This window comes from Taudactylus pleione, unplaced genomic scaffold, assembly GCF_031769625.1.
Source record: "Taudactylus pleione unplaced genomic scaffold, aTauple2 ptg000018l, whole genome shotgun sequence".
NCBI lineage: Eukaryota > Metazoa > Chordata > Amphibia > Anura > Myobatrachidae > Taudactylus > Taudactylus pleione.
In genome coordinates, this window is record NW_028284420.1 from 388137 (window position 1) to 401422 (window position 13286).

General features: G+C 41.1%; 1 protein-coding gene across 1 annotated transcript in view; it reads right to left on the reverse strand.

The window, feature by feature from the left end:
* Window positions 1-13286, reverse strand: part of LOC148540596 (parathyroid hormone/parathyroid hormone-related peptide receptor-like) — a 38733-nt gene that overhangs the window by 11405 nt on the left and 14042 nt on the right. Inside the window, exons 4-10 of the mRNA XM_088482496.1 lie at window positions 12344-12468; window positions 12101-12195; window positions 11640-11811; window positions 7903-8056; window positions 7622-7682; window positions 6887-6953; window positions 1837-1931 (exon numbers count right to left, since the gene is read on the reverse strand). Of these exons, the coding sequence (XP_088338622.1) occupies window positions 1837-1931; window positions 6887-6953; window positions 7622-7682; window positions 7903-8056; window positions 11640-11811; window positions 12101-12195; window positions 12344-12468 (769 nt within the window). The remainder of the gene's footprint in view (window positions 1-1836; window positions 1932-6886; window positions 6954-7621; window positions 7683-7902; window positions 8057-11639; window positions 11812-12100; window positions 12196-12343; window positions 12469-13286) is intronic.

Here is a 13286-nt window from a genome sequence, read left to right on the forward strand (position 1 = left end):
ATGTGTGTGTGTATGTATATATAGAGAGAGAGAGAGAGAGAGAGAGAGATAAAGGCAATCGCCAGACTTTTGAAGTAAAGGCGATTCAAATGTTGGCATTAAGATGACCTATCGATGACCTATTGTTTCTTGCTGATTTTGCACGGTGAGACTACATCCCCGGGAAGGGCACCAAAGCAAGGTACTTTCCTCACCTGCGTGTATATGTGTGTGTATATATATATATATATATATATATATATATATATATATATATATATATATATATATATAATTATTTTCACAGGTTTATTTTTTTTTTTGGAGAAAGCCGGGGCCACTTGCTTGTGTTGCCCTCCAGGCTGAAAGTTGCCAGCCAGCCCCTGACTATACTGTATCTAGAATTTACCTTCACTGCAGCTTTTTTATGTTTGAAGGCGGGAATGAGCAGTCTTCTGTCAATGGTCGGCACCCACTGCTGCATCACAAACCTGAACCAGCTGGGGAATTGGAGGCAGCTACAAACCTAATGTTTGGTACACATTTAGATGACGGATCAGTCAGCAGACCGATCCACCGTCCGAGTGGCTGATTGGTAAGCTATACACACTTACAAATCAGCCGCTCGATATGTCTGGGCTGACATCACAACTGGGCAGGCATCTAAATTTGTCCACCCAGTTGAAATGTCAGTGTTGGCGGTCCCTGCAGCAAGAGTATGGGCAGTCAACATAGACACATAGACACATGCAGGTGCACTGACATATCTTTCACATATACTGGCATCGGCTGTGCTGCAGGGGGGGACCTGATATGTCTGTGAACTACGTAGTTTATAGACATGTCAGTGTACACACAGCACCGGCGCTAGGTGTCCTTGCGCCCAGCGCCATCCCATGCTGCACTGCCGCACCCCATTCCTCCCCCTGAGCATTTACCCCATAACCCCAGAGGGAGCCGGCCGTGCAATGGTTCAGACAGGGCTGCGCTCTGGGCGACGGCCCTGCTAGCCTGTGCCTAGAACCGCCACTGTGTACACACCCACCGATGCACTCTCAAAATATCGATCGTCAATAACTCGCGATATATAGCCAAGTGTGTATCCAACATAAGACTGCATAATCCCAGACTCTGAAGCCTGGGAACTTACAATAAAATGCTAGATACACTTTTTTTTATAGAGTGTACCTCTGAAATGATCATACAATTTTCAAAAATAACCCTTGTTCTGCCCCTAATCAACACCTATTTAGACTTAAAAGAGATAAATAGAGGTCACACTGACCTACATGAATTTGTTTACAATCCCTTGATTGAAGCTGCCATATTGAGAGCAATGAGCAATAGAAATTCAAAGATAATGGAAGCTGCGACACTAATGTGTAGGGACAGGCTATAGATAGACAGAGGCGGCAGCTGATGGTTTGACATGGAGCCCTCCACTAGTGTATGGTGGCTTTTCAGGTGTCGGGAAGAGGTGTCATCTATTGGGCGGCCGTGACGTTACACCCCGGATACATACTTACAGCCCTAAGTGGGGTGAATATATATGGAGGAGGTAGCCCTTCAGTACTGGAGCCTGGCGGGAGGCGCCTTCATTGTCTCCCATAGTTCTGCCCCTGGTTCCAAGTTATATATTATAGAACATGTTTTTACACCTCAGTACTTCCAGCAGTACATGAATCTGTAACTTGGGCGTATTAATCATTGCTTTATTCATTTTTAAAGATCTACATGTACTGCTTATGTTTTTATCTGTGAGTCTGTGCAGAGACCTGGAAAACGTACTGATTGCAGTTTGTAGTTGAAGGGGACTAGAATGTTTGTGAGTAGACTATACACATTTCAGTTACCTACCCATATTGCTGGCGAGGGTCTAGCTTTCCGGTGTTGGTCTCCCACAGTTTTGAAGCGAGAACTCTGATAATGTTTAGGAACAAGAAGAAATTGACCTAGGGTAGAAAGAGAAATGTTATATAAAAAGTGTCCTGTACCTCTGTGATACTTCTGTAGCACAAGTCTGTAAAGTCTGACTACTGTAACCTCCTCCTATCTGGCCTTCCCAAATCCCATCTCTCTCCTCTCCAGTCTGTCCTTAATGCTGCTGCACGGCTTATCTTCCTCTACAAATGCCCTACATCTGCCTCCCCTCTCCTACAAGCCCTCCACTGGCTCCCCTTCCCTTTCAGAACCCAATTCAAGGTTCTCACACTCACTTACAAAGCCCTCACCCAATCTTCTCCCATTTACATCTCTGATCTCATCTCCCTTCACTCTCCTGTCCGCTCTCTTCATTCAACTAATACATGCCGCCTTTCATGCCAACTGATTACTTCCTCCCAATCCCGCCTCCAAGATTTTGTCCGCACTGCTCCCCACCTTTGGAACTCTCTCCCACTCCCCATCTGACTCTCCACCTCTTTGCAGTCCTACAAACGGGCTCTCAAAACCCACTGCTTCATCGAAGCCTTCCAGCTATCATACTAACTCGCTGCTACATGCTCCTGTTTGTCTGCCCCTCCCTTTTAGAATGTAAGCTCTTACGAGCAGGGCCCTCTACCCTCTTGTGTTTCTCCCTACTTTAGTTTCATCTACTTCTTACTCACCACTAGGGCACCTAACACTTGGTTGCTTACGCTCTGTTGCTTATCTGGGATTTATGGTCGCTAATGTAGCAATATATATTATCCATGTCCTGGTCCTGTATTGTATTGCTCTGTAAGTCACTGGTCAACAATTTGTTTATGTACTTTGTAAGGCGCTGCGGAACACTTGTGTCACCATATAAATAAATGATGATGATAATAATAATAATAATAATAATAATAATAATAATAATAATTAAAAAGACATGGGGCCTGATTCAGAGATGAACAATAAATTGTGCTCGGCCTCACTTACATTTTTAATGAAACCAGCTGTACTATTTTGCTATAATAAAAAACAGCTGGTGTGTAACTCTGAATTATCCCCATTGAGTTCAGGTGTAACCTGGCTGGAAGTCTTGCAGTATTGTAATGTGATGAGGTGCTTAAAATAACCACAACTGAAAGTGGCAGTATGCATATGCTCAGCTCAGAATAGGTCGCAACTCTGTCTATACGCCCACAACATGCCAACAGGATGCTTCTCCTTCGTGCCATACAGTTGCCACCCAGTAACGCTCATTCAGTTGTCTATAGAAGAGCACTGACCACAACAGAAAAACCACAGGTCCCAGCAAGCTTGCCACCATTAAGTGCTCACTGGCACCTGAAACCCCACTGTGAAGAAAATATATTAAAAAAGAGAAGACACACACCGAATATGTTAACCCTTTATCAACCACTCACACTCAAGCTACATACTTACCTACTCCATGGCGCTGGTCAGGCCCCTTCTCCAAGTAGACATCCCGGGGGCTTGGCAAAAAAATAAAAAATAAATTAATTTGCGAACCCATGGACATAGAAGCACTGTAAGTGCCCGAGAATGACAGTTTCCTCATGTGGGTTCCTGCACATTAGCACTAATTGGCTAGGTCAGACCTCCTCACAGCCAATCAGCTGGCGGTTTCTGACTGAGAGAGGTTTGACTCTTACTCAATCAGCGCTAAGGTGCAGGAAACCTAATAGGTCCTGTCATTCTTCAGGAAGTGTTGTACTGTAAAGTATGTACATACAGTGCATGTTTGCCAGACCGTGGGTTTGCAAATTCATTTTTTATTTTTTTTACAGGTGCCAGCGGCACTTAGTTTCTGTGCATGGTGGCACTTGTGGTTCTCCTGTAATCTGACTGAAAAGAACAATAGTAATTACTATCTTTCACCCATTAACCCTGCACCCACCATCACCAGGGGTGCAGGGAAGAGCTTCACCCCAGCCCTGGGGTATCCTTGGGAGGGGGGAACCCTTTTTCTGGGTAAGGGGGCCACTTTCTAAGAAATCCCAGGGCTGGGGTGACCAGTTTGGGGCTGGTTAATGCTTTGGCAAGGGGGACCCATGATGTGTGTCCCCCTGCTATGGCATTAACCATTGGCTTGTTGAGTCCGGTGCTGGTTGCTGGAAATATGAGGGAAACCCACACCATTTTTTCCCAGTACCAAAACGTGCACAAAGGTCCAGGACAGATTATACTACTGGGGGGTGCGGAAGGGACCCCATACCGATTTGTTTCAAAATTTAAACAGTTTGTTTATACTATACACAAAAGCACTGCACAGATTGACTGATCTGTGCAGTGCTTAACAAAGTCTGTTGAGAAAGGGCCAATACTACCGAGCTTGCACTTGATACAACACAATCAGTATCAATATAGACAGGGAAACATGATTCTTATTAAATCTAGCGTGTTTAAACATGGCCAGACAGCTTAATCTGTAAGCCCCTATGTTATATTGTTTTATTTTGTTGTTGACCCTTTATACAGCATTTAAGTATTTATTCATTGATCCTCAAATAAGTTATTGCTCTTATACTTAACTTGTAACTGTGTATTGATATCTTGTTCAGTGTTTAGGTTACTCTGTAACTTGATAGAATATTATTACTTTGATACATCACTGAATCTGTACTGACAATTTTAAATTCTAGATTTTAAAGGCTCATTGTAGCCTGGTTATGTATTTGTAACTGACTGATTAATTACTCCTCTGAGCTTTTTTGTCATTTTATGTTCTTTTTACCAGTCTGTTATTTTTTTTACCAAATCAGAACCCACCCCCTGTACCAGCTGACCCAGCATCTCCTACAAAGGGGAATCATTTGAAAGCCTGCAAAGACTTGGCCTGCTACCTTAAACATGTCATCTGAAACATGGAGTTAGAACCGGAGTTTGAACTGGATTCGGACTACTTTCTAAACCAAAATGGAACAATTTCTCAAGCACTACAGCTCAGGAATGCTACCACTCCACCTTCAATTCAACCCCCCCCCCCCACCTCCCACCTCCCGTACACTGGGTTTGGGTGCAGTCTCATGCTGCATCCCAATTGCACTCAACAAACTTCTGGATGCGACAAGATCTCACACTCGAATGAGGGAAATGCTAGGTGCAGTCATGTTACCTGTTACAGTTTACACCATTATTTTTATTTTCTGATTAACTTTAACATGGTTTTTACCTTATAATGCTGTCACTATTCTTTTAAGATTGCCTTTTATACCTTTGTATTTAGCCTTTCATTCATTATTTTTATTTTCTCTCCGCCTGGATGTTATACTTCCGCTACTTGCACACCCTGCCAGATGTAACCTACACAGTGCACCCCAGATGGCTGCCTTGGACGGTTATTTCTTGGGCAGGATGAACAAACACGTGGATCTATTCATTCAGGGTGTATTATACTGTATTACAAATGTTTCAGTCACCCATATACATCATATCAAAAAAGTTATTTAAGTCGAACTCCGGCGCACACACTGTGTCTGCCCAATCCCACTCACCAAAATCCAGCCCAATCAGGTGATACAATAATACATAATAATAATAATAATAATAATAATAATAGGAAAGGAGATCAAAGGCGATACATACAAATAATTCCAAATGAGTGGATGATGACAAACCAAGAAAAGTCCAAAATTCAAAAGAAAATGTCTAAAAGGTCAATATAAATAGTACCTTCCTCTCTTCTTAAAGAAACCTTGATGTGTGGATCCCAACCATTTGAGATGTGAGTTAGGGTACATACGCCTCATATAATTTACTTTGTGTAACCATTTAAAGGTGATTTCCTTCCAAAGAAACCATTACGTGTTTTGTTCCCGTACCACTAGTGAGAGTTATTGGTACGCTAAAAATTTTTTGAAAGATATTGGTGTCGAGTCCCTTTCACTTTTTTATTTGGGAACTATATAAACACCATTTTCACGATCAACACAAAAGGGGGATACATTCATCTATTTATTTATTAGTACTTCACATTGTGTGCCTTTTTCTTCTCTTTTTTTTATTTCCCCACGTATTCATCCATCCTACTACGGAGTCACTTTAAGAAGAGAGGAAGGTACTATTTATATTGACCTTTTGGACATTTTCTTTTGAATTTTGGACTTTTCTTGGTTTGTCATCATCCACTCATTTGGAATTATTTGTATGTATCGCCTTTGATCTCCTTTCCTATTATTATTATGTACCCATATACATCATGCCCAAACTGCATCACTGTTTGCTGTGTTTGGTATTTCCTGTTTTGTACCATGTACTTCCGCCCCACTGTATGATATGCCAGCGTGTTATACCTCCAATGAAGTGCATCCACCATAGGCAGGATGTACTTCACATAGATCTACTCATACTGGGTATATCATACTGCCACATACGTCAGTTTTCCCATATATGCCTTGGGTCCTTGTACGGCTTATCTCCCATAGTGTAACCTTCGTAGTGTGCCCACCACGGCTGCCTCACCTGGTACACTCGAGGATGGGTAAAAATACATGGACCTGATGATTATGGTGGGACCCTACTCCTAGTGTTAGGATGCTGCAACCACCCATTTTGTGTCATCTCTTCTAGGCATAACCTATTCCACCCAGTGTAATCCAATGTAGTGCGCCCAAGATGGCTGCCTCATCTGGTACCTTTTGTTGGTGGAATATATAACCCATGGAAGTTATTTCAAAATGTCTGCACCAACCCTGCAATATGCTTATTGTGCTCTCTAGGTTTTGGTTGTTTTTAATTATCTCTGTGTGGTTTCTATTTTCTGCAATACCTAATCCTTGAACAATGTACCATGTTTTCTGATGTCTGTAAAGCGACTTTGAGTCCTGCGGGAGAAAAGCACCATATAAATAAAATTATTGTTATTGTTATTATTATTATTATTATTATTATTATTATGAACAAATACCCGGCTGCCAATACATATATGGCCTTGAAAAGTGATAAAGTGAACCAAATATTATTGTTGTCATTTACACACCAACGTGGCTGCAAGAATGGGAGTCTGATAAATCCACTTCATGTGTCCAGCACTCAGGTCCCAGCACCTGCATACAAAGAGAGATAGTATCTGGTGGGTGAGCGCATATACACTCCTCAAATAGTTACAAATCAGCACATATTAATATATATCTTCATGTTCCCGACTGGAAAATCAATCTGTGCTCCTGCTCCACACAAGCTACAGTATGTCCCTATTTGCTTCTGTCACATCCATTTATCACAAGAACACAGCCCGTTTCTCAGTCTGTTATGGGGCCTATACATCTGCGATGGATTGCCCCAATTCCCTGTGCTGCCAACATTGGGGGATCAGAGAAATCCAACTTGACAATCTCAATTCCGACCCAAAAATTCATCTGAATCAGCAATTTGGGGATTTTTAACATGTTGAATTTCCCCGATTTCCCGACAGATTGCCGAACATCGATGTCCGCAATTCATGTTATCGGATTGGTATCGGCAGAATGGGACATTACACAGAATTAGCACTTACAGAGACAAGCTGGCAACAGGCAGAGAAGGGCAGAAAGGTATTTCCTTCCTGGGCCAGACTTTCTGCTGTATCTGGTGAATGAAGCATATGAAGGCCCCATTGAGTTTAGAACGTCAGTGATTTCCAGAGTTGTGTAGGTGTTTAGCCCGTATCACTGGCCTGTACAAGAAGATGCAGAGCAGCATATGAGAGAAAATGTATATGAGAGATTGTACATACTGTGTATCAGCCAGAGACACCCGTACACTCGCCCACACAGAGACAAACACCGCTGGGAGACCTGTAAGAAATAAATAATAAAATATATATAAAAGCATGCAGACAAGGTACATTGCCAAATACACACATCTGCAAAGGTTAGGGACCAGGACTATGACTTGGCATTATGGCACATAACATGTATGTAAAAAAAAATGATGTCATCAATTTACCCCCATCATTAATGAGTGACAAGCCACACCACCATAATCAGTTATCAGGCTCACAAACAGCAGTCTCACCCCAGCCAATGATGGTCAGCGCCCAGAAGTAGCTGCGGTCAGACAGGTAAGCCATAAAGATGAGACTGTGCAGGTAGAGACCTTCTACAAGGATCCAGTAGTGATTAGTTGCCAGAAAGTAAAGAAACAGAGTGACCATCACCTTGCATCCAACCTAAATAAACAACATATTAGGTCATCAACTATTTATACAATGTAAGTTACGGCTGGTTAGCATTATCTAGATTGTAAGTTCTTCAATAAAACCAATGATTTACTGCATTGTGCAGTCTTAGCACACAATATTTTTCACGATAATTCAATGAGATCTTATATTTATTTCTAACTATCATTAGAGACATGTAATTTGCTTGGTGTGAAACATAATATTTCATATATGATCTTAGTGTTATAACAGTAAAATTTGATGCAGTACAACTCTCACCTTTGTTCTCTGCTGTAGACCATTGTCCTGGCAGTAATAGGGGATTTTCCATATACAAAACATGAAACCAGTGCATGGATATAGCGTTAGGGTTAGTGGATATAAATTACATCCTCCACACCTTATATGTGGTTCAACATGCCAGGTCTGTATAATGCAGTACCTTTGTCTGAAGTATATTTAAATATATATTTATTGTATTTTGATAAAATTTAGTTGTAGAATATTACGTATCTCTTCACTAATCCATCAATGATAGGTGAATTGCAGAATTTTTGGTTTGTATTGATGTTATAAATTGATTCTTGTCCACCTGCAGGTAATACTCATGGTTGCTCAGGTGTTAAGTTTTTCTTACTATTCATGAGAATATATATATAGTAAACTGTCTCTCACTGCCAGGTTGAGGTCGGCAGAGGGAGAGAAACCATTGTTTGCAGGAGCGTTTTAAGAGAGGAGGGGGCAGTGTGCAGGCTCAGTGCGGGCCCCCTCCTCTTAGCAGTGCCGCGGCGGCTGGCGGGTGCAGAAGATTCTGGCTTAGTGCCAGAATATACTGCGCATGCACGGTTCTCCGGGAAAATGGTGCACGCGTTGTTTTCCCATGGGACAGCAGTACTGCGCACGCACGAGGCAACAAGAAATCCGCCATCACCTGTCTAATACAGGTCTGACCCTTTGAGGCATAGACTCCACAAGACCTCTGAAGGTGTCCTGTGGTATCTGGCACCAAGATGTTAGCAGCAGATCCTTTAAGACCTGTAAGTTATGAGGTGGGGCCTCCATGGCTTGGGCTAGTTTTTCCAGCATATCCCACAGATGCCTGCTTCGGGCTGAGATCTAGGGAGTTTGTAGACCAAGTCAACACCTTGAACTCTTTGCCATGCTCCTCAAACCATTCCTGAACAATTTTTGCAGTGTGGCAGGGTGCATTATCCTGCTGAAAGAGGCCACTGCCATCAGGGAATACTGTTGCCATGAAGGGGTGTACTTGGTCTGCAACAATGTTTAGGCTGGTGGTACGTGTTAAAGTAACTTCCTCATAAATACCAGGACCCAAGATTTCCCAGCATCACGCTGCCTCTGCCATCTTGCTTTTTACCATACTGCATCCTGGTGCCTTCTCTTCCCCAGGTAAATGACGTACACTCACCCGGCTGTTCACATGATGTAATCTTCCTTTGCTCCATGGTCCAGGTCTGACACTCACATGCACATTGTAGGCGCTTTCAATGTTGGACAGGGGTCAGCATGGGCACTCTGACTGGTCTGCAGTTATGCAGCCTTATATGCAGCAAGCTGAGATGCTCTGTGTGTTCTGACACCTTTCTTCATACCCAGCATGACCTTTTTCCGCAATTTGTGCTACAGTAGCTTTTCAGTTGGATTAGACCAGATGGGCTAGCCTTCGCTCCCCATGCACATTAATGAGCCTTCCTTGGCCCACTTTTGGTAGGTACTAACCATTGCTTACCAAGAACACTCTACAACACCTGTTGTTTTTTACATGCTCTGACTCAGTCATCTAGCCATCACAATATGGCCCTTGTCAAAGCCGCTCAGATCCTTATGCTTGCCCATTTTTCCTGCTTCTAACACATCAACTTAAAGAACTGAGTGTTCACTTGCTGCCTAATACTGTATATCCCACCATTTGACAGGTGCCATTGTAATGAGATAATCTATGTTACCCTCTCCACCTGTCATTGGTTTTAATGTTATAGCTGATCGGTGTATACATATACACATACATATATTGAATTGCTTTGTAGCAGTCAGAGGTATCTTCCTCCAAATCCAACTGTCACAATTATTGTACATATGTGTCCTTTAGCATTCACTTAGGAATTAGAATCCAGCACCAAATACACCAAATAATGGTCCAAGGTCAATCATGATGCAGAGTTTAAAAAACAAATTTAATGTTATAAAATAAATGAAAAACTGGTACAAATACACAATACAATATTATCTTATCTCAGTCAGACAACAAGCCTTGAGGAATACCATACATTTTCACCACTGTGATCAATGCCATGAATAGATCCAAGCAGACTAGCTGTTAACCAAGGAATGTTATCAATCCAATGCATTTTGTTGAGTATCAATTTCATCAGGTATACACTGCTTCCTATTGCCACTTATATAGGGCTCTCATAAAGTAGGGCCAATGAAGAGTAATTATATCACAGTTTTAATAAAGACTCCAATAATGGATGTATGAATAATGCTCTCCCAAAATGGCAGCCATTTATATAAATACATTTGTTATATTGCTAATAGTATATAATGTATTGCTTTCTAGGATATCATGTGTAAATATAGTATATTCATTGAGCACTTGACATTCTATCTCCTAATTGAACCAAAATGTAATTAAATGAATTTCGACTAAGCTATAAGGTATCTAATGGACATCAGATGTTGCTTCTGTTCAATTATATATATATGTCCTAATACACTATGTAGACAAAGTGATTGGACACTAACAGCAACTAGATCAACGAGATATTAATGACATCAGTACTTTGTAGGTCCACCATGTGCAGTGATTACTGCAGACACCATTCTTGGCAAACTGTCCACAAGTTCCTGGACAACAGCAGATGATATGTTTTGCCATTCCGCCTAAAGTACAGTGACCAACTGTGACACTGAAGAAGGTGGAGTCGGCCTAGAATGCACCTGTCACTCATATTTGTCCCAGGGGTACTCAATGGGGTTAAGATCTGGACTGTGAGCTGGCCAGTCCATCCGGTTTACCGAATTTTCTGTATACCAGTCTAGCGTGGCCCTGGAAACATGACAGGTGGCATTGTCATCCTGATGAAAACATTTGTTTCTGTAGAACGGCAAGTGCATGGGCCTCCCTACGATGTGTTCTTGTTGAAACCACCACATTAGGGGCCACTTGGAACTTGTGTGCAATGGTATGCATGGTATGCATTTCACTTGCGCGGGGGTATCCAAACACTTTTGTCTACATAGTGTACTATTAAATAAGATAAAGTATCAGACTCTACCAAACTGAAGTCTGTAATTCAAATACCATATGTAGACTATTTAATAATGACATCCACCAATAGATGCTATTTTTGCTTTGTTCCTGATTATCCTCTTTTTGTTTTTGCTTTGTTCAAAACACTAGCTGCCTCCATTTAGTATGCCATGGATAAAAGTGAACAATTGAATGCTGGTGCCTGCTTTATAAGTTTATACCAAGTAGATAAACGCAACATGGTTTTGCAAATTTACTCTTTTTTTCTTTGCTTCCAACTTAGAATCAGACCCTTAGTGCCCTGTAATACATACTCACCCAGTGGAACTCTGTTCCCTTAGGTTGCCCAAAATCTAGAAGTTCAACTTCCGCTGCACCTTCATCTTCTCTTGAATATAGTACAGCATCTTTCAAGAATATACTTCCCGCCCGACAAATGAAAGAGGTGAAGAGATGGATATGGATGTAGTTTCGAGTACAATGCAGGCGTCTGCAGTGTTGGGGTAAATATACAATTTGAATTTACACATTTGGTATAGGTTATTAGAGGTTTATAAAACCGAAAATACTTGACATTTTATAAAAAATTGTTCCATATGCTTAAATAGTAAAAACTAAACATATTTGCAGAATTGTGTTACTCTAAATCAGGTCCAATGTCTTCATATTGGTTGCAATGACAACTACTGTTGGTCCCATTTTAGGCTGACATTTTCACCTTGTTAGTGTGTAACTATCGATGTTACTGTTATGCATTGTTACACAATATAACATCTTACTTGAAATAGCAAAGGACGCAGAGAGCAATGAGGAGCGTAGCCAGAGAGACTGAATATCCTACAGTATAAATCAGCCGCAGGCGTTCAAACACCTTCTATGGAGAGAAACAATTCAATATTAACGTACACAACACAGCAGGTCTTAACAGGATCCACTGTGGTGGGGAGATTGGACGTGGTAACGTGAATACAGTACTGCACTCTCAATATATCATACTATCGTCTACACCTCCTGCTCCGTACCTTCTCCTGGAGCCTTATCTCAGGGTTGACCAAGGTGACACACTCACTGTAGTTTGCCCAGGTCCTGTTGATTCCTGGCACTTGAAGCCACATACTGGAGGACCCACATCTTCGATGGGCATATCCTGAAATGTTTGCCAAGACAAAGAGAAATTGAACACTAAGCTACTTTTGAACTGTAACATAGATAAGCCACACAAAATGCGTAAAATGTAAGGGTTCAATGTAACCATTTTATTCAGTATTGTGAATATGGTGCATTAATAAACCACTAAAATTTACACTCATAACTCCCAACATTAAAAAAAACACCCGCATGTATGATGGATAAGAGACCTCTCCCGATTGGCTGTCTGTCTGTTAGATAGGCAGACACCTGCCCATTAATTTGCTCTGTGTCAGGTAAAGGGCAATACTAATTTAACTAATTAAAGGGGCATTATATGTGTACAAAACATTAAGGGGGTCAATATTATATTATTTACTTTAAGGTTGCAATTTTAAATTATGGTTTTATAACAATTTTTATAAATAATTGTAAGATATGGTAACATGGGGAGGGTTTTTCCCCAGATATTTTCAAGGCAAGATAGTTGAAACTGGCAGAAGAATAATCCTGGCTGTCACATACCACAATAATATACCCTGAAAGTGTTCCCGTCTCCAAGGTAAAAGACAGTTATTGAAACAAATTTATGGAAAAGAAAATAAACACACCGCCAAGGTAAAATGAGTAACAAGCTCCCAAAAATTTAATGTCAGATGTGAACAGTGAAAACAAAATATATATATACACATACAATACTGTGCAAAAGTTTTAGGCAGGTGTGAAAAAAATGCTGCAAAGTAAGATGCTTTAATAAAAAATAGACGTGTTAACAGTTTATTTTGTCAATTAACAAAATGCAAAGTGAATGAACAGGACAGAAATCTAAATCAAATC